This window comes from Anopheles moucheti, chromosome 3 (assembly GCF_943734755.1).
Source record: "Anopheles moucheti chromosome 3, idAnoMoucSN_F20_07, whole genome shotgun sequence".
NCBI lineage: Eukaryota > Metazoa > Arthropoda > Insecta > Diptera > Culicidae > Anopheles > Anopheles moucheti.
Genome location: NC_069141.1, coordinates 10,179,396 through 10,200,921, shown reverse-complemented (window position 1 = coordinate 10,200,921; position 21,526 = coordinate 10,179,396). Strand labels below are relative to the sequence as shown.

Below are 21,526 nucleotides of genomic sequence, written 5' to 3'. Positions count from 1 at the left end.
TGGTTATTGCAATCCTTCAGCTTACTATTTTATTATCTTTATGTTTTTAATAACACTAGTGAAGGAATACAAGTTTTATTGGTTAATAACACCACTAAAGAGCGGATGATTTTTTATCCTCAACATGATCGTGATTTTTCTTACTTATATTTAATGTTTAGTTATAAAAATAAAACAAAAATATGTAAAAAAAACAAAGCTTCTTTTGCGCGATTTTAAACCATTCATGGTTGAGACAATTTTCAAAACAGTGAATAATCTTAAAATTTAAATAAAACCACACGAATATAACCATAGACATTATCAGCATTATATAATCAATTTACCGGCAGCTAATAACAACCGCAGGATAGTTTACAAACATGCAACAAATAATACCATTAGTTTTACTTAATTTCGCTAAATTCTCACTTAAAATCCATACAAAATTATAAAACAAATTTTTGAAATCGTGCTAACATTTGTTTCCAACCACCTTGTAGTGGATGATCATCCGGTTAAATATCACCTCCCGATTTGGATGGTCTCTTGTTGTATGAAACGCAGCATTGGTGCAGATTGTGTACGCGTGACTATCAAACTTCCCTCCCGTCGGCAGATGCGAAATTCCATACAAACGAACCGATTTTCGATTTCGGACACCAAGAGAACATGTTTGTAAAGAGATGACATCACTTCCCCTCCAGTGAGCGAACAGCTGTTCCGATCTTCCAATACATTGGCTAACACCGCCGCATACTATCAAACTCGGGAGAACGATCGCTAGTGCAAGTGAGATAGATGACACGCATTCGTTCCATGAGGTTCTCCATGTACTGATAAGCACGCACACGATAATAGCATACAGGAGAAGTACCGTTATGTTAGAGGGTGGTTATTGCAATCCTTCAGCTTACTATTTTATTATCTTTATGTTTTTAATAACACTAGTGAAGGAATACAAGTTTTATTGGTTAATAACACCACTAAAGAGCGGATGATTTTTTATCCTCAACATGATCGTGATTTTTCTTACTTATATTTAATGTTTAGTTATAAAAATAAAACAAAAATATGTAAAAAAAACAAAGCTTCTTTTGCGCGATTTTAAACCATTCATGGTTGAGACAATTTTCAAAACAGTGAATAATCTTAAAATTTAAATAAAACCACACGAATATAACCATAGACATTATCAGCATTCATTAATCAATGTACCGGCAGCTAAAAACAACCGCATGATAGTTTACAAACATGCAACAAATAATACCATTAATTTTACTTAATTTCGCTAAATTCTCACTTAAAATCCATACAAAATTATAAAACAAATTTTTGAAATCGTGCTAACATTTGTTTCCAGCCACCTTGTAGTGGATGATCATCCGGTTAAATATCACCTCCCGATTTGGATGGTCTCTTGTTGTATGAAACGCAGCATTGGTGCAGATTGTGTACGCGTGACTATCAAACTTCCCGGCGGCAGATGCGAAATTCCATACAAACGAACCGATTTTCGATTTCGGACACCAAGAGAACATGTTTGTAAAGAGATGACATCACTTCCCCTCCAGTGAGCGAACAGCTGTTCCGATCTTCTAATACATTGGTTAACACCGCCGCATACTATCAAATCCGCGAGAACGATCGCTAGTGCAAGTGAGATAGATGACACGCATTCGTTCCATGAGGTTCTCCATGTACTGATAAGCACGCACACGATAATAGCATAGAGGAGAAGTACCGTTATGTTACAGGGTGGTTATTGCAATCCGTGATCAGCTAACTATTTTATTATCGTGAAACTAACTATTCCTTTGTCACCACATCAGTTAAATGTATATTAAATCCGCAATCCTACGTCCATAGCGTAATCTTGCTACCTGTAATCATAATACAGACATATTCTGAACGTGTTTGCCCTCCTCAAGACGATAGAGATTTAAATGAATGAGTAGAGAGATGATAAAACAGATTTAAGTTTATTAGATTAACATGAACAATAGTTAATTTAGTATCCCCCAAAACGAAACTGGATGACAATAGAAACACATTTTTTGATATTTTGTAATGTATCGCAGCTTGAATCGATCCCCTTATTGCCTTTATCGCCTGTAACACCCTGCGTCGCATAGAATGACCGCGTGAATCTTTGACCCCTCATAAGCTATGGTATAAGGCATTCATTAAAAGCTCTATCGCACTCAGTGTACCTTCGTGAGTCGCGGCCGACAGTACGTACTAAACTTTGCGGAGTGTTACATACATTTACTTCCCACAACCACCTAGAACATTTCAAGCAAGCAAGTATTACATAGGATTAGACTAGGCAGCAATAACGCATATGATAAGTGTGTGGACTGTGAAGAACTTTTGAGAATTAGAACCTTTCCTTATGTGTGCTTAAGTTGTGAAATAAACAACGAAAGGGAAATAATGAAACAACGATGATCACGTTCAGAGTTCGAAGTGCACCGACTAACAGTTCATAGCTTCATGCGTTCAAACTGCACGGACGCACACTGGCTCGTGTGGCCTGGTAGTGGTGCTGGTGTCAAATTGCGTACAGCTTTACATCTCATTCGCCCTCGGTCCACTTTACCACTCTCATTCATTGCGTAGTAGTGCGTCGTTGAGGAGGTGTAGTCGCAGTGTAACTCCTCGTTCGCGACCTTTTCCCCGTGGTATCTTGTTATCAACAAGACCCACCGCGTGCCTGTGTGTAGTCGCGTCGAATTTCGTTTTTCGATGATTTGCAAAAGATTAGCACCGATAGGTACAAGATATCGTGATGTGTTTTATGGTGGTGGAAATGATAAGAGCGTAGGTCGAAACATCAACAGTAACAGCGTCAGCAATAGAACACCGTCCAAGTGGACGCATTATCGTGCTGTTTTCCTTCGCCGCGAATTATGTTCTTGTTCTGTGTTTATTTCACCAGCGGTCAAAGTTGAGCGTAAGCAGCAACATCAGCGGCACTATTCGCAACAGTTGCAGAACAATAGCAGCACACAAAAGATGGGTGATTTCAATACAATCGCACGGTAAGTTCTTGTGTTTACAAAACTGTGTTGAACAAACGCACACCACCAAATAAAGCGAATCGCCCCACGGTCTCAGCTGTCAGTAAAAACATCGCATCACAACAATGCGATGTTTTATTTTTAAGGGTGTTCTCTGTTCGTTGCCATGGTGAATTTCAAAATCACGTTTTCGAACATAATTTATCACCGTTATTTCAGTCCTTCTACACAGGGTAAACTGTTGGAAAATAAGTCCTTCTTTCCCGATCTACCGACCCGTGGTCCATTGACAGCGTACCGCAAGCAAGCGAATATCGACTGGCGTAAATTAAAACTTTCCTTCAATGATGAAACATCGCTCGAACTGCAGCATCGGGTGTGGGCGTTCGCGCGCAAACATCCGCTGTTTGCGCACCCGAATCGTATGCTAACGATGGACGAGGAACGTCACCTCGCGACGAAGCGGATGTACGTCGTGCAGAATGAGAAAATGTTCACGCTTAGTGATTACCTGGAGCGGCCCGATCTTGCCGCTATCTACCATCAGGCGTGGATTGCGTACGAACCGAGCATGGCCGTGAAGTACTCGCTCGGTTTCGGTATGTTCCCGTCGGTCATACGCACCCTGGACGTCGGTCGTCTTGATGAGATTGTGGAGCGCAACGAAACGGGCGAATATTTGGGTGCGTTCGGGTTGACGGAAATTGCTCACGGCACTAATGCGAAGGGTATGCGAACGACGGCAACGTACGATCCGGCAGCCGGGGAGTACATTCTGCACACGCCCGATTTTGAGGCGGCCAAATGTTGGATAGGAAATTTGGGCAAAACCTGCACGCATCTCATCGTGTACGCTCAGCTGTACACTGCCGATAGTAAACACCACGGTTTGAACGCGTTCGTAGTGCCAGTCCGTGATCCGGCCACGTTACAAGCCTACCCAGGTGTTACCGTCGGAGATCTCGGCGCGAAGGCAGGCCTCCAAGGTGTAGACAACGGATTTGTCATGTTCCGGCACTATCGTATCCCGCGCGACAACCTACTAGCCCGCACCGGAGATGTTAACGAACAGGGTGAGTTCGTGTCGCCGTTCAAAGACCCGGCCAAACGATTCGGTGCCTCGCTCGGTGCTCTCTCCGGTGGTCGCGTCAGTATTTGTGGCATCGCCAACGTTTACCTCACGAAAGCGATAACCATCGCGTTGCGCTATTCGGCCAGCCGGAAGCAGTTCGGTCCGGACGACAGCGAGGACGAGTGGCCCGTGCTCGAGTATCAATCGCAACAGTTCCGTCTGTTTCCGCATCTCGCCAACAACGCTGTGATACGCGTGTTTAACCTCTGGTTCGGGAAGGCGTACGGTGACATGCAGTTGAGGATGCTCAGTGGCGAAAATGTTGGAGCGACCGGGATGGAGGTGCACGCACTGTCGTCCGCCGCGAAGCCCGTGTGTACGTGGGCGGCCCGGGACGGTGTGCAGGAGTGTCGGGAGGCTTGTGGTGGCCACGGATATCTGAAACTTTCGACCATCGGCGATTTGCGGGGCAATAATGATCCAAACTGTACGTACGAGGGTGAAAACAATGTACTGATCCAGCAGGCGTCGAACTGGTTGCTTAGCGTCCGTGCGAAAGGTTACGAAACGTTTGCAGAGGTATCGCCACTGGGATCGGCAAAGTTTCTAGCACAATATGCAACTCTCAGTAGGCGAAAGGCTAGTTGGAAAGGTCCATCGGATGCGGGGTCAATTGCAAGTTAGTGATGTTCTTAGCGAATACCAGTTGTAAGTTAATAATATGAGCATCTAATCTTTTGTCTTGAACAGATCAGCTGGAAGCGTTGGATTGGTTAGTAGCCTACTTGTTGGAGGAATCTTACCAGAAAATGTCAACTTTAAAGCAACAGGGCAAATCTAGCTTCGAGGCACGAAATGACGTGCAATCGTTCTTTGCGCGTACACTTTCTATCGCTTATGGAGAGGTACACCTAACTAATATCTGAGATTTTATAGTGCTAAGTTTGTCTCTTATCTTGTCTCTCTAGCGTATGCTGTTGTACGTATTTGGTAAATTCCTATCCAACCTTGAGGGAGGTCCCGAACGACAAGCACTCGAGCGGCTCGGTTCGCTGTATGGTGCCGGAACAATTCTACGACACATCGGCGTATTCTATCAAGGTGGATACTTCTCCACTCAACCAAACGCAATGGCTTTGCTGCAGCAGACCGTACTGGATCTACTGCCGAACATCAAGCAGGATGCAATCGCAATAGTGGATGCTATTGCTCCACCCGACTTCATCATCAATTCACCGCTCGGCATGAGCGATGGTGACGTGTACCGGCACATGGAGTCAGCAATCATGCAAGCGCCGGAAGCACTCGAACGACCAAAATGGTGGCGTGATGTGGTGCATCGCGATTACGTGCAATCGAAGCTCTAATGGAGGTAGTTTGCGCGAACGGCGGGATAAGCGTGGAAAGAGTGCTATTTTATTACGTTAGATTTGGTTATATTTTATTACAAAACGCACACCTTTCTTTTTGTGCGACCATTGTGGACAGCTTCTGGGCGTTGATTGGAGGGAATCAATAAAGTGATACCTCACACTCGTGGGGTACTGGGATCAGGGTTTTACCACTTACTGTATAACAATACAGGTCCTAATCTTCTGTTTTGTTGGTGCTAATATTATATCACCCGCCCGGGGTCGGGGACATAAAAAGCTAACATTAAAAAGCAAGCCCAAGCTGCTTAAAAAGTACCGTTTCTCTACCCAGTGGGACCAACATATGTTCAGGATTTCGCCTACTTTCCATTGGACTTTTGCTAACGCATTCCGTAAACAAACCATAAAACACGATTGCTTTGATCGTTTCCCGGCCAACAGCGCCGTTTCGGCAAACTGGTGGTCCTTTTTTGTGTTTTATAATTCGTCTTTTTACCGTCCTTTTTTTTTTAGGTTGTCTTGAGGGAAAACGGCGCATGAAGGTGTACCTGCATTGGAAAAACAAGCGTAAAGCGTTTGCCTCTGCCAAACTAATCACTGATGCCTACGGGTACCTGTGATTTACTATTACCCATAGACAATCTTTCTGCTAAAGGAAGACCGCTTCGGGGCGGAGATTGTTTACGAAAACCATCAAACAAGCGAAAATGGTTATGGAAATCGGCCAAGGTTCTTCAAAGGTAAATGATGTGCAAGAGAAAAAAAGGCCGCGAAAAAACACAACCAGCAGATGGGTAATTGACGCTGTATCGGGTGGGGTAAGCATGTGCGAAGGCGAAAAATTACACGATGAAAGAAATAGATCGCATACAGCATGTGCACCCTATAGTAGCCAATATAAATTTCAATATTTGGAACAATTTTTAATGGTACTTCCAAAGAATCTCACATCTTCCAAAATTTCGCATCACATCGTACAGCAGGTAAGATGATCGGGATTATGTTAAGTCAGATCGAAGGATAACCAGCTTGCTGATGACGAGCGATCTGTTTGCAAACGAGGTTAGACATGCGACAATCGGTCGCCCGAACGCGGTGTGTCCAAAGCACAACGCACCGGACAAACGTCCGAGAGCCGATAAAGGTTTATGGTTTTACGATCTGTTTACGTTCGAACTGACAAACCCACCGGTGACGCCCGCCGGTGAAAATCCTGGCGGACGTCGGGCAAAACCCATCGTGGCAGAGAAACGGTATCCCCGTCACTTTTGGCCAATGAGGCAGAAGGGACAACCCGTCGCTACTGCAATGAACTTAATTAGGTGACCCTGGATGATGATGGTAATCCTGTGATGAATTATTATAATTCGACGACTGCAAAAACGAGAAAACCTTGACCAATATAGAAGGGACCACATTGGAACTGCGGGTGTACATGAACCTAATAACAACCTAAAGAGTCGGTTAAATTGGGCTACCTGTCGGCCGGTGATCGGATCTCGGCAGTGCACGGAAATGGGGTATAGGGGTTTTATAATCTTGTTAAGTTACCAGACCCAACCAAAGTGGCAAACACAAACAATATGAGTGCGTAGTTAATTGGGCAAACGTTACTGACCGACACACTGCACTCCCGCTGCGACAAATTGGTTCTGGGTTTCCATCTGGTGCCACACGCTGCGAATTGGGAAAAGCGATCAGGCAATTTGATGCAACTTGACGTAACACACCTCCGATCGGTTGTGTTCCATCCCGCTATGCGAATAATGATGCGATCATCAGAACGACAGACAGAAGTGAAACCAAATTATGTGCATCCCGAATGTGGGGTCTAGAATCAGTGGCGATTGTCTGTGCGGTAGACCTTCCAGTCACTGAAACGAGACTGAAATTCGAAACATTACGGCGTTGTTGGAAATGGTCCAATCGGGTTCGAATGCTAACGGTTGGGTAATACGATAAAAAAGCTTTATTTACACGATAAACGTTATTTCATTATGTTTACAACTAAATGTACAAAATCCAAATCGACGAACCAACTGAATAAAAAGCGAATTTATGTTTATGAACACTGTACAAATATGTATACATTTCTAAAGATTATGTAGCGTTTTTATATTATTATTTAAATAATTTCTAGTTGTAGTGAATTAAAAAAAGAATTTCCGTAAGATAAACAACATGTTATGTGACTTCTGTGAAGAAAGAAATGTTTTTTGCAATTTTCACTCACGTCGCTTCGTTGCTCCGCGATTATTTCAAACGCCATCCAGGAGCGCCGCATCCATCACCATTGTTTTCATTTTCAAACTCTCCCGTACGAAATCCCATACAAAGCAGCCGTTTTCAGATTTCTGACACCAAGAGAGCATCCAAGCCATAGAGGTAACATGTTTATCCCTCCAGCGTGCATGTATTTTGTTGCTTGGGCCATCATTACGCATACTATCTACTTCTCACGAGTTTGATAGTATGCGGTGGGGTTGGCCAATGTATTAGAAGATCGGAACAGCTGTTCGCTCACTGGAGGGGAAGTGATGTCATCTCTTTACAAACATGTTCTCTTGGTGTCCGAAATCGAAAATCGGTTCGTTTGTATGGAATTTCGCATCTGCCGACGAAGCGTTTGAGAATCACGCGTACACAATCTGTACCAATGCTGCGTTTCATACAACAAGAGACCATCCAAATCGGGAGGTGATATTTAACCGGATGATCAGCCACTACAAGGTGGTTGGAAACAAATGTTAGCACGATTTCAAAAATTTGCATTATAATTTTGTGTGGATTTTAAGTGAGAATTTAGCGAAATTGAGTGAAATTAATGGTATTATTTGTTGCATGTTTGTAAACTATCATGCGGTTGTTTTTAGCTGCCGGTAAATTGATTAATGAATGCTGATATTGTCTGTGGTTCTATTCGTGTGGTATTATTTAAATTTTAAGATTATTCACTGTTTTGAAAATTGTCTCAACCATGAATGGTTTAAAATCGCGCAAAAGAAGTTTTGTTGTTTTTTAACACATTTTTGTTTTATTTTTACAACTAAAAATTAAATATAAATAAGAAAAATCACGATCTTGTTGAGGATAAAAAATCATCCGCTCTTTAGTGGTGTTATTACCCAATAAAACTTGTATTCTTTCACTAGTGTTATTAAAAACATACAGATAATAAAATAGTAAGCTGACGGATTGCAATAACCACCCTGTAACAGTTCTGCCATAACGGTACTTCTCCTCTATGCTATTATCGTGTGCGTGCTTATCAGTACATGGAGAACCTCATGGAACGAATGCGTGTCATCTATCTCACTTGCACTAGCGATCGTTCTCCCGAGTTTGATAGTATGCGGTGGGGTTGGCCAATGTATTAGAAGATCGGAACAGCTGTTCGCTCACTGGAGGGGAAGTGATGTCATCTCTTTACAAACATGTTCTCTTGGTGTCCGAAATCGAAAATCGGTTCGTTTGTAAGGAATTTCGCATCTGCCGCCGGGGCGTTTGATAGTCACGCGTACACAATCTGTACCAATGCTGCGTTTCATACAACAAGAGACCATCCAAATCGGGAGGTGATATTTAACCGGATGATCAGCCACTACAAGGTGGTTGGAAACAAATGTTAGCACGATTTCAAAAATTTGCATTATAATTTTGTGTGGATTTTAAGTGAGAATTTAGCGAAATTGAGTGAAATTAATGGTATTATTTGTTGCATGTTTGTAAACTATCATGCGGTTGTTTTTAGCTGCCGGTAAATTGATTAATGAATGCTGATATTGTCTGTGGTTCTATTCGTGTGGTATTATTTAAATTTTAAGATTATTCACTGTTTTGAAAATTGTCTCAACCATGAATGGTTTAAAATCGCGCAAAAGAAGTTTTGTTGTTTTTTAACACATTTTTGTTTTATTTTTACAACTAAAAATTAAATATAAATAAGAAAAATCACGATCTTGTTGAGGATAAAAAATCATCCGCTCTTTAGTGGTGTTATTACCCAATAAAACTTGTATTCTTTCACTAGTGTTATTAAAAACATACAGATAATAAAATAGTAAGCTGACGGATTGCAATAACCACCCTGTAACAGTTCTGCCATAACGGTACTTCTCCTCTATGCTATTATCGTGTGCGTGCTTATCAGTACATGGAGAACCTCATGGAACGAATGCGTGTCATCTATCTCACTTGCACTAGCGATCGTTCTCCCGAGTTTGATAGTATGCGGTGGGGTTGGCCAATGTATTAGAAGATCGGAACAGCTGTTCGCTCACTGGAGGGGAAGTGATGTCATCTCTTTACAAACATGTTCTCTTGGTGTCCGAAATCGAAAATCGGTTCGTTTGTAAGGAATTTCGCATCTGCCGCCGGGGCGTTTGATAGTCACGCGTACACAATCTGTACCAATGCTGCGTTTCATACAACAAGAGACCATCCAAATCGGGAGGTGATATTTAACCGGATGATCAGCCACTACAAGGTGGTTGGAAACAAATGTTAGCACGATTTCAAAAATTTGCATTATAATTTTGTGTGGATTTTAAGTGAGAATTTAGCGAAATTGAGTGAAATTAATGGTATTATTTGTTGCATGTTTGTAAACTATCATGCGGTTGTTTTTAGCTGCCGGTAAATTGATTAATGAATGCTGATATTGTCTGTGGTTCTATTTGTGTGGTTTTATTTAAATTTTAAGATTATTCACTGTTTTGAAAATTGTCTCAACCATGAATGGTTTAAAATCGCGCAAAAGAAGTTTTGTTGTTTTTTAACACATTTTTGTTTTATTTTTACAACTAAAAATTAAATATAAATAAGAAAAATCACGATCTTGTTGAGGATAAAAAATCATCCGCTCTTTAGTGGTGTTATTACCCAATAAAACTTGTATTCTTTCACTAGTGTTATTAAAAACATACAGATAATAAAATAGTAAGCTGACGGATTGCAATAACCACCCTGTAACAGTTCTGCCATAACGGTACTTCTCCTCTATGCTATTATCGTGTGCGTGCTTATCAGTACATGGAGAACCTCATGGAACGAATGCGTGTCATCTATCTCACTTGCACTAGCGATCGTTCTCCCGAGTTTGATAGTATGCGGTGGGGTTGGCCAATGTATTAGAAGATCGGAACAGCTGTTCGCTCACTGGAGGGGAAGTGATGTCATCTCTTTACAAACATGTTCTCTTGGTGTCCGAAATCGAAAATCGGTTCGTTTGTAAGGAATTTCGCATCTGCCGCCGGGGCGTTTGATAGTCACGCGTACACAATCTGTACCAATGCTGCGTTTCATACAACAAGAGACCATCCAAATCGGGAGGTGATATTTAACCGGATGATCAGCCACTACAAGGTGGTTGGAAACAAATGTTAGCACGATTTCAAAAATTTGCATTATAATTTTGTGTGGATTTTAAGTGAGAATTTAGCGAAATTGAGTGAAATTAATGGTATTATTTGTTGCATGTTTGTAAACTATCATGCGGTTGTTTTTAGCTGCCGGTAAATTGATTAATGAATGCTGATATTGTCTGTGGTTCTATTTGTGTGGTTTTATTTAAATTATTCACTGTTTTATTTAAGATTTAAGATTATTCACTGTTTTGAAAATTGTCTCAACAATGATCGGTCTGAAAAATCGTGCAAAAGAAGATTTGTTATTTTACGACATATATTGTTTTATTTTTATAACTAAACATTAAATATAAGTAAGAAAGATCACGATCATGTGGGTTCTACATTGTCCGCAGAAAGCCTTCAAACTGGAAATTTAGGAACTGGAAATAAAGAAATTTAGAATTGACTGATTTCTGGCTGACCATCATACAGGTCGTCGTTAATGTTAACGCATTATGAAACTGGTTGTATGTTAGGGATTTCCGAGAATTACGTAACAGACAATCCACAAAAAGACTCGGTAACATAATGAATGGAAACCCGTTAGGGAAACCCCTTCCTCGTTGCACTAAACAATGCACATCCGGCACGCCAGACATGCCCAGATGAATAGTTTTCAGTTTTGATAGGACCACACCCAATGCTTTGGGAACAATAACTTTTTCTGTTGGGTTTACGGCAAAAAAATTATAATGTAACGCCTTTGGTAGACAGAAAAACATTCATAAAACAGAAGTATGTTGCAGAAATTGCTTCAAGGGTAGTTAATAAACTCCACTGAATCATTAAACATAAGTGAACCTGTAGAAAGATATGTTAATCCTTCTATTGGATTGTAGCCGCACACTGCTGGCGACAAATAGACCAAAAGCAAATGGATTTAATAGTGCTCTCGTTTCTCTAAAGATCGGTCCTTGTGTACCTTGAAAGAATGGAATATCCCACTCACTGAATATGGTTCGACGCAGTGGGTTTTTACGTGCCCAACTATGAATTAACTGTTTAGCAAGCTCCAGAATAGGGTTTAGGATAAGTAGAATGTGTCGTGATCGAAATATTGCTACCCTGCTACGCATTACCCCTCCTATGCTGCATCTAAAGAAATCGTTTAAATCAGACCCATTTTTTTTCTACCTACACTATTGGGCAGACAGTGTGATCCGATCGAGACTGACCGATCGGGCTGGCGACTGGACTGGTCGAAGGGTGTCGATACAGGTAAGGGGAAGAGTGAGTACCCGTACCCATACTCGTAGGGAAAAAGGAATAACCCTTTAAAAGTCTACACTAACGTTGTCTCGACGCAATTCAGAACCGGGAAGACAGTTAATCCTGCAGGACGCGTAATTAAGTTACCTTAAGCTTACTCTCGTTGTTTATAAGCGAGGAGTCAAGGAAATTGGGTTATCATTCCACTGTTGACGTTCCAAAGTGAAACAACTCCTGCAAACTATTCCACTTTTCTAGTTTTCTGTGCATTCGTGTCCAGCAACATGGCAAACGTTTCGCAGCAGTACCAGCAACAGCAACCACCTACAAATGCAACAAAAAGTGCTTATTACGGATCTGCCACAACTTACCAGCAACCGCAACATGCCGTAGACCGCAACTACTACGGCAACTACGGATCTTCCTCAGCACAGCAAACGACGCACTGGAACGGACAGTCCAATGGCTACACCAACAACCAAACAGGAAACTATTTCACAGCAACACCACATCAATCCTCGGCTGGTGCTACTTATCAAAGTACGCACTGGTACAAATCTCAAACCTGTCAGCCGAGCAACGTATGCTACGGACAAAATACGGATGTTGCTACCAGCAATCGAAGCGGGATCAAACGCACATACTCCACCGAGGCTCCTTTGAATGACATCACGAACAATTGGTGGAATCGCATAAGATTTCGATTTCGATCGAAATCGAGAAACTCTAGAAAAAGGTTCATTTTGAGTGAACACAATTCATCTCGCCATCGCGAAAGCAACGATGAGTCGATCGAAATCGAAATCGAAATGCGAGTTTCGATCTGTCTACAAAATGTATGGAAAACATCGAGCAGTCGACAATTTTATCGACAATTGGTATCGCGAACGCTCTGTATCGATCGAAATCGTTTCGACAGGCTGAAGGGCTATCGAAAGCCAGTGAACGTTTGCGCTAAAAGCTTTCACTTGTGAATTTGAAGCATTTTAGCATTAAATAGAGCATTATTAATCAAATTTATCAATGTAGAAAGGTAGGTTATTAATAACCTTATATATATTTCTTAGAAATATTTTAAAAATATTAAAAAAAATAATTATAAAAAAATAAACATTTTCCATTCAAAAACAAAACGAAAATTAAGGCGGCCCGGTGGTCTATTGGTACTGGTGTCCGGTTCAAATTCCATCCGGACCAAACTCCTGTAGCAAGGACTGACTATCCCGCTACGTGGTAAAAATAAGTCGATATGGCCAGTTCGCTCTAACGAGGAAAAAAATAATTAAATAAAAAATTTATTAAATATTTTTTTATTTCATTTCAACCTATACCACCGAGCCGGTGTATTGGTACTGGCGCCGACCGCTGACACGACAAGGACCGGTTCGAATCCCATCCGGACCAAACCCCCGTAGCAAGGACTGACTATTCAGCTACGTGGTAAAAATAAGTCGATACGGCCAGGCCGTTCTAACGAAAAAAAACCTATACAGCATGGTGGGTTATTCAGGTTCAGAAAAGGAAGAAAGGCTAAAAGACGGCCAAATGACAGGAACTGTTTCTACGATCATTTTTTTTGTAACAATCAATAATGAATTATTGCTTTGTGATGACCAGAACTTCCTAGATTCTGAGGCATCGAGGGAGAATAATATTAAACCCTTTGACCGTTGTTTGCTAAATTTTAATAATCACTTCTATAACTGGTGCTCATTTATGTGGAGAACTTATTTCCATCTTGAAAAGTCCGTTACTAGATACTCAAAAACATCAAAAATAAATTAATCCAATAAATTTTATATAAATCATACGAAAAGGTTTAGTCAGTTCTAGCCAGTATGACAACCGCTCAATCAACTAACGCTCTCTAGTGCACGACCATACACAAGAACCGTTACAAGACACACAAGACAAGAGACCAGGCACAAGACTTTCTCGAGTAGTGATATTTAAGAATATTTGTTTTGTCCGAGACTTTCGGGGTTTAACGGTTTAACATAATTTTGGTTGACTATCATAGGACAGTTCAAGACAGGACGAGAACAATACGTTTTTTGTCGGGTAGGACTAAACAAGACGGACTGGTGACCAGGTCATGTCAGCAAAACTAAGAGTGTACCAAGAAAAATATGTCTAACAACACAAACTGACGAACATCTGGAAGAGCGTTATCTAGTACGAAACACACCAATCCAACAAAAATTGCCAGGTTTATATGAAAGGATGAGAACAATGCAGCCTTTGTGTGTAGGTACGCCCAGACAAAAAACCAAGGGGAACAAGACTAGGCCAAAAATGTGGGCGATGGAGAACAATTAGTCTGAGATACAATGACAAACAAGTTCGAGACCTAAGGGGGGGGGGGGGGGGGGGGGGGAAGGATAGGAATAAGAATAGGGATACAGGGAATGTTTGAAAGAAATTTACGAAAAAATAGTGCACAAGCGAAACACATACACACATCCAGTGTACGGGAACGGTTTTATTTTAAAATCGCCAGCGCATGACTGTATCAAACATCAGTATCGTTCGAACTCAGACGAGGAAGGAACTCTGAAGATCTGCTGGAACTCGTAAACGGTTAAGAAGAACGTAACAGTTAAATTAAGTGAATACAGTTTTAGTTCAATCGTCAATCATGGAAAAAGTCGAAAACGCTACGTCTCGTATAACGAAGGAACAAATTGAACGGTTGGTGCAAATCATGGAGAAAAACCCTGATGCTGCCAAGGGAATTTGTACCAATCCCACGGCATTCTGGGGTGAAGTTAGTTTGGAACTCAACAGTCTGGGTCCTTCAAAGGATAGTCATTCTTGGAAGAAGGTACGCATTGCATGCAATCTGCATATGATATGTGTGTTTAATTGTATGTATCTTTTGTGTTTTCTTAGACATGGACTGACAAGAAATCGAACGTCAAGAAGAAGTTCTCTCTAATGCGAAGCGAGCAGAAAAAAACCGGAGGTGGTATTCCACTGGCTATAAGATTAAACAATATCGAGGAGCGTATCTTAAATGTCACAAATATAAAGGCCAATGTGGAAGGAGCAAAAGACACTATTTGTGTAGGAATACCTGAGTGCAGTAGCGACCAACAGGAAAAAACTATCGCTGATCCATGTGGAATATCCAGGCAAGCCGAGCCAGCATACGCAATAGATCGGTTGGACCAAGAAGCAACTGCTTCGAAAGCTACAACATCATCGATACGGCAACATCAGCGAAAACAAGAAAATTTTAATCCAAAACAACCCGATATCTACCAACAGACTCTGATAGAGCAAAATGAATCTATTGCTAATTCGTTGACTGAAATTGTGTCCTTGATGAAAATATCCGTGGAAGCAACTAGCAATTTTCAAAAGGAACTTTTGGAATGCATGAAACAAAGAAATAAGGATTAATCTACGAAACAATAGTTCAACAGTTACTTGTATTGACTAACGTAGTATTTCAAGTGACAAAAGAAAAGGTTATTAAATTGAAAGTTTTTATCATTGGTAGATTGGCCTGGTTTTATATCATTGAATTGAATTTATATCGAATAAATGTTACTATCAATACATATTCGCAGATTAAACTTCTGGAATTCTGTTAAGAATACAAATGTTATGCAAAGCGCAACAAACATTTACCATTCGTACAACTTTAGTTGGAGAATAGCGCAATTGTCTTTCGCCGTTAAGACATCTGAATTTTGCTTTTAGCATGCCAATAGTTTTTTCAATAACTACACGTGCCTGAGCATGCTTGGTATTAAATTCTGCTTCTTGACTTCCAGGAAGAGCATTCGCGAAAGGTTTCACAAGCCATGGTTTGGTCGGATATGCAGAATCTCCTAGAATGCGAAATGAAAAATCTATAAGTTTAACTTAAACAATACATACTGGTTTAATTTATTTTTTGTTATACTAACCTAACAGCCTAAACACTCTTTCACCATTCCTCCATTTGTTTTCAAAATATTCTATTGCTGGACTGGAGTCGAATATGAATGCGTCGTGGTTCGACCCACTGAATCTGGCATTTACATATCGAATGATGTTTCGGTGGTCACATATCTATAATAAACATTGTAATTATTCAATGTTAATTCAACTAAATTTTAAAAAAATGCTTACCAATAATGCATTCATGCTGTAAAAACCTTTCCGGTTGTAATACATTACTGGATTTTCATGTGGAGCTGTTATTCGGATATGCGTTCCATCTATTGCCAATACAGCTCCAGGAATGCCCGATTTTTCGTAAAAAAATCTACGTGCATCAGCTTGTTCTTCTTCTGTCATTTCCAGTGTAATAACGTGCTTAAGTGTATTTTCTAGAGCACACAACGTTTCTTCGAAGATTTCACTAAATGTGGATTGTCCAATCGGCACTGTGAAATCATTTCCAACACCCCGCTGGTATGAACCTTGTGCCAAGAATTTTAAAGATGCTGCCAGCTTTTGCTTAGCAGTCAATCCTCGATTATGTTTGGGACTTATTATAGGTGTAATTTTTCGAAGAATATCTATAAATAACTGCTTAGAAATTCTGAAGTTGTTCCTAAAACTACAAAAACAAACTAGTACAATACGGCTAGATGATGGTTATGCAGCGTACTTACGCGGAATCATCTAAACTCATAGGGTCCAATTTCTTTCGCAAGTTTCGACGATAATTCTTCAATTCAACAGCTGGTTGACTATTTTCAGCTTCCGATAGCAAAATTGAAGCAATCATTCTTTAAATTCGATGTATTTATAGTGGAGATAATAGAAACTGCACCTTGAACAAGCTTTTCACAACGTAAACAAACATCAATTTGACAGGTAGCAAACTGCTCGACTAGTCGATCCCATGTATTTTCTCGATCGAAATCGAAAACCCGTATGCGATAGCGATTTCGAGTCGATTTCGATTTCGATCGACAATGTTGCTTCGATCGAAATCGAATCGAGTATTCTTATGCGATTCCACCAAATGCCCATAACGGCACAAATCTGCAAAAACGAAGAAAGTTCACAACGATCAACACTCACACTGGTCAAGTTCTTAACTATGGCGTTCAACGGAAAACTACCGCCGCTCAACACAATGTTCACTCACCAACATCTTCCTCGTTCGATCCTTCTACGGGAAAGGTGCGAATTGAATCGATCTTTCGTCATGTTGAGCTTTTGGCGCAAAGCTACTGGCAATCTGGATGTCCATCGGCGCCGGTTTTCAAGCCAACTACCGTTGATGCGTTGGAAGGACGAATATCAACACACTAGTGTTTGTTTTTGTGTGTATGGGACTGGTACGAACCCGATCACCGACAAAAAGTGTTTGTTCCTTAATACAATCCGTCGACGGAACGGATGTGCTGATTTTAAAATGTAAAAACTAATAGCTCGTAGTATTGTAGTACAATATTAATAAAAACGATAAAATACACTTGAAACAAAGTTTTGATAGTCTTTTTGGTTAAATCGTGCACCGCTGATGTTTTAGATAAATTACCCTAATCGCTTGTTTTTTCTGTGTGGCACAACAACTAGCAGCACTGCAAACAACACATCTACGCCCATTACCAAATTGTTCAATTTTCTTTCTGCTATTCTATGGGTGTTACCGTAGGAGTTTGAACGAGTTCGGTCAAATACTCAGAATTGGTGCTGAACCGACTGCTGTTATTCTACTGTCACAACAAAAGGAACCAGTGTTCGTGATGAAAACTGAAGCTCATCTAGTAATCGCACGTTATCTTTGGTTGGTGTATGTTCTGAAGGATGTCACCTATAGAGCAGTCTGCTAAAATCAACCGCAAAGAACGCACGCGCTTCAAGATGCGTAAAAAATCGACTGCACACCACGTCCCGACAGTGATCGACCTTACCGTACAACAGCTTCCACCGGTTTCAGTGTCCTGTGTTGAACGGCAGCCCCAAAGTGCCCAAAAGAGCGCGAAATCCGTACGCGAAAAGAAACATACCGCGAAAGTGCGTAAAGTGTGCACCAAAACGCAGAAAGTGGCCAAAAAACCATACAACAAGCGCAAACGGATCCAACAGGAAGCCCCAGTACAGAATCCGTCTGTGGACGAGCACAATGGATTGTATCAGCTCGATCTAACCCACCTAATCAGCCAGAAGTTGAAGACGCTCTTTGAGCCGCCGGTGGCACACAGCAGCAGTACCTTGCCATCGTACGATCCGCGTCACATCTGGAGACGCCAGCCGATGATGATGGGGTTTGTGGCGCCGAATGTTGTCTCCGGGCCGAGGATGGCGCACCTTTCGCCACCACACATGTGCAGTGTTCCCGGTTGCTCGCAGGAAGCCGCTGTATCGAGTGCTCTTCGATTTGTCGGCGGTCCGCCAGGCATTGGGGGCCAACTAGGAAGACGACAGTTCTCCATATTCCGAAGTGTGGAATTGATGGCACAAAGCTCGTGTTTGCCGTCTACGTACTAATCTCGGTCGCGTTATGATACGGAACCACGTGTACGCGAAACATGCTGGATCATGTTTATGTATCCACTCTATTCCTTCGAAAAAGTTAAAACAAGTGAAGTAGCTGGTTTCAACCACTAATGAAAGGATTCTTACTTGGTGTACCCAACGCAGAGTATCTCAACTTTATATGATTAACGCCTTAACGAATTATTTAGTCGAATAAGCTTACGAAATCTCGAAACAAATGCGTAAACGTTTCAATATAATATTGCACTGCTAGAGAACAGTTTCTCATTGGAACAGTTTAAGAAGGAAATATAGGTTTGTGAAACACAAAACTTCACATGCAAACAGTCGAACTTATGCGTATAAGCTACTGAAGGACGAGAACATTCCTGTACATCCAGTGTTTGCTAAATTACTGCAACGATGAATCGGCGACACTGTTGAACGATACGCAGCCTACTTAGAATATTCCTAATGATTCAAATAGGCTTATAGCTAATACGATCGAGAGCATCGTCGAACGTAGGTTCTCTTTTGTCCCTTTACTAATGGTATATTTGTTTAGTGCGCTCTGCCTAATAAATGTGAAACACCGAGAGGAATTACTCTAACGGTCCTGCTATAGGCTGCGGCATATAGAGGCATATTCCGTACAACCATTCCGAAAAAAGGGGGCAGTGATCGTGAAATTGACTTTTTCTTTGTACGGTGCGTTCCGCAATCTTTATACCTTTGCCTTCGCCAAGGCACGTAAAGCAATAGAGAGATGATGAAAAGATGCGTAAAGCTTTTGCCTTAATGTGCTCCCGTACAACGAGGATAGCGCGATTATCTGAAAATCTGTGTGTGTATGCAGCTATCAAGAAAGATACAGGTAACGGTCCGCCCATCACTTTCCGTCCCAAGATTTGGGATCTTGCGGCCAATGTTTACATGAAAAATTAACTCTTTAAACCAAAAGGATAACACAGTCGAATTCGCTTACAGAGCCTGACCGATAGGGAACCGCTGGGTAGATGGACATGCATTGGTAAGGGGACAGATTGCACCGCCCAATAGACGAGACGAACGTATTCTAGGTACAACTGACCCACCGGAGAAGGATTTTTACCTTGACACATCCTTCAGGAAATCCCGTCGATGCTACCTGCTATAGTACTTTGGTGCTTTACTGATGGATGCTGCAGGTTTTCGCGATCTTAAAGTAGCAACAAAAAAAAAAATGTGGGCTGTACAACCAAGATCCGTGGGTTAGGTATACGCCCACGCCCTGCAATGTTCTAGTTAAGTCCGTTTATGGTTTAACGGAAAAAAACTGCATACTTTTTGTACCGACTTAGCCTTTGAATAGCTGAAATGATGGGCGGTCCGAGTAAATTGAAAGACAAAGGTGTCTTGTTCGCTGGACAAAGAAAATATCAGTGGCACATTCGAAGGCGACGAATGAAAACCATGAAAACAAAACATAAGGGTAAATGAAGGAACAATTATTTTATGTTGCTTTCAACTGTTCCACTGTTGTAGTATTGTTTTAAAATAATATCCATTTTAACATTTTTATTTACTATCACACATACACACATTTTAAGCTCACCGAAAAGTTCAGACGTGATCTTGCCAAAATGAGAATTATTCATTCGACATTTTTGTTTACAGAATTGGTTATCGCCCATAAATACGGGGGGGAAATGGTAAAGTTGCAATTAAAATTCAGCACCAAGTGTTGGTAGCTGTTACCATACCGCATACACCTTTGTTAGGAATAGTAAAATACTTATACCAGTCGAAATTACAGGTACGCACATCATGGGAAGATCACCCCAGGTAACACACACGAACAACAAGATCTACCTCCATCACCAAAAGGATCGCACAAGTGTAGGTAACATTAAACGGAGCACGCTCTGCGCTTCTTTCCCTCTACGTCTTCGTAGCGCGTGGTTAACTGAATGCGTGTCCTTTTCTTGATGCTGTTACCTGTAACATTGGTATAAAGCAATCGTACAACGTTCTCTCTCAGTACATTTCAGCCAGATCAGTCGTTGCGGACAGTGCAGTACACACATCGTGCATCTAAAGAGAACCTCCGTTTCGCTGTTTAACAACCTAACCAAGCACTTATACAATGTATAACCAAACGTTCAACACCAGTTCGTACGGTGGCGGTTATGGTGGTGCCGATCATCAACAGCAGTACTACTATCAGCAGCAACAGCAACAGCAATACCACCAACAGCAACAAGTGCAGAAGCAACATCAGCAAATGATCGCCGGTATTATGGGTTACTACCCGCCGGAAGCGGCGGCAATGTTCTACAATCCGTATTCGTACGGACATGACCAGTCAGTGCAACAGTATGCCCAACAGCAGCAACTGGACTATCAGCTAACTCCTGCCCTGTACCTTCTGAACCAGCAAGCCGAACTGCTGCAAAAGTCACTCGTCAAGGGACAGGCGAAGAAACTGATCGACGGCACACTTAACAACAAGCCTCAGCGTAAACAACGTGGTCCGTACAAGAAGCGCACCAACAAAACGCTATCCCCGACCGTATCACCAGCACCGGAGTTTGTAACGGATACGGAGCGTCTGTCATCGTCCGATCTGTCCAGCGGTAACAATCGTTCAACCGGTTCCGACGTATCCGTCCCAACCATGGATAGCAGCTACCAACAGCAACAACAACAGCCGCGGAAGCGCAAAAGTGATCCCTGTCTCGTGATCGACCAGCAGGAACACAAACAGAGCCGAACACTGAGCCACAAACAGTCCATCTTTCGCGATGTAGCCCTGATGGCCGTAAGCTCTTGCACTGCGGTCGAACAGTGTTAAGTTGGCCGATGGCCAAATCGCTGAACGAAAGTGAAACTTACTAACAGCGGACGGCAGTTCCTTACCATCACACCATCCATTCCAACCTGATGTTGATCATACGATAGAAACGAACGAGAACGGTCAACTTAAAATATTTAAACAACTGTTACGGAAAATATATTATAACGAGCAATGAATTACTGAAAAAAACGAATTGT

General features: G+C 41.6%; 4 protein-coding genes across 4 annotated transcripts; 3 read left to right on the top strand and 1 right to left on the bottom strand.

Annotated features, from left to right (window-relative positions):
* The first annotated feature begins 2,627 nt into the window (after positions 1 to 2,627).
* Positions 2,628 to 5,647, top strand: LOC128301504 (peroxisomal acyl-coenzyme A oxidase 3). The gene is made up of 4 exons (XM_053038030.1): positions 2,628 to 3,023; positions 3,222 to 4,753; positions 4,825 to 4,979; positions 5,043 to 5,647. The coding sequence occupies exons 1-4, from the start codon at positions 2,728 to 2,730 to the stop codon at positions 5,439 to 5,441; spliced, it is 2,382 nt and encodes a 793-aa protein (XP_052893990.1). The 5' UTR covers positions 2,628 to 2,727; the 3' UTR covers positions 5,442 to 5,647.
* An 8,949-nt stretch (positions 5,648 to 14,596) lies between these two features.
* Positions 14,597 to 15,469, top strand: LOC128300152 (uncharacterized). Its single transcript, XM_053036118.1, has 2 exons — positions 14,597 to 14,888; positions 14,957 to 15,469. Exons 1-2 carry the CDS (start codon positions 14,703 to 14,705, stop codon positions 15,467 to 15,469), a joined length of 699 nt encoding a protein of 232 aa, XP_052892078.1. The 5' UTR covers positions 14,597 to 14,702.
* A 78-nt stretch (positions 15,470 to 15,547) lies between these two features.
* Positions 15,548 to 16,819, bottom strand: LOC128304585 (putative nuclease HARBI1). The gene is made up of 4 exons (XM_053041788.1): positions 16,675 to 16,819; positions 16,187 to 16,619; positions 15,982 to 16,126; positions 15,548 to 15,903 (listed from the first exon to the last, which is right to left on the bottom strand). The coding sequence occupies exons 1-4, from the start codon at positions 16,788 to 16,790 to the stop codon at positions 15,641 to 15,643; spliced, it is 957 nt and encodes a 318-aa protein (XP_052897748.1). The 5' UTR covers positions 16,791 to 16,819; the 3' UTR covers positions 15,548 to 15,640.
* A 3,628-nt stretch (positions 16,820 to 20,447) lies between these two features.
* Positions 20,448 to 21,507, top strand: LOC128304057 (LIM and SH3 domain protein Lasp-like). Its single transcript, XM_053041182.1, has one exon. It carries the CDS (start codon positions 20,619 to 20,621, stop codon positions 21,324 to 21,326), a length of 708 nt encoding a protein of 235 aa, XP_052897142.1. The 5' UTR covers positions 20,448 to 20,618; the 3' UTR covers positions 21,327 to 21,507.
* Positions 21,508 to 21,526: the final 19 nt, after the last annotated feature.

Excerpts from the sequence above, each read along its gene's own strand:
- LOC128300152 (XM_053036118.1), top strand. The coding sequence starts at position 14,703 with ATGGAAAAAGTCGAAAACGCTACGTCTCGTATAACGAAGGAACAAATT. Across the intron at positions 14,889-14,956 it reads ATAGTCATTCTTGGAAGAAG|ACATGGACTGACAAGAAATC; the intron begins GTACGCATTGCA and ends GTGTTTTCTTAG.
- LOC128301504 (XM_053038030.1), top strand. The coding sequence starts at position 2,728 with ATGATTTGCAAAAGATTAGCACCGATAGGTACAAGATATCGTGATGTG. Across the intron at positions 3,024-3,221 it reads GATTTCAATACAATCGCACG|TCCTTCTACACAGGGTAAAC; the intron begins GTAAGTTCTTGT and ends CCGTTATTTCAG. Across the intron at positions 4,754-4,824 it reads GGATGCGGGGTCAATTGCAA|ATCAGCTGGAAGCGTTGGAT; the intron begins GTTAGTGATGTT and ends TGTCTTGAACAG.
- LOC128304057 (XM_053041182.1), top strand. The coding sequence starts at position 20,619 with ATGTATAACCAAACGTTCAACACCAGTTCGTACGGTGGCGGTTATGGT.
- LOC128304585 (XM_053041788.1), bottom strand. The coding sequence starts at position 16,790 with ATGATTGCTTCAATTTTGCTATCGGAAGCTGAAAATAGTCAACCAGCT. Across the intron at positions 16,127-16,186 it reads ACAGCATGAATGCATTATTG|ATATGTGACCACCGAAACAT; the intron begins GTAAGCATTTTT and ends TGTTTATTATAG. Across the intron at positions 15,904-15,981 it reads AAGAGTGTTTAGGCTGTTAG|GAGATTCTGCATATCCGACC; the intron begins GTTAGTATAACA and ends TTCGCATTCTAG.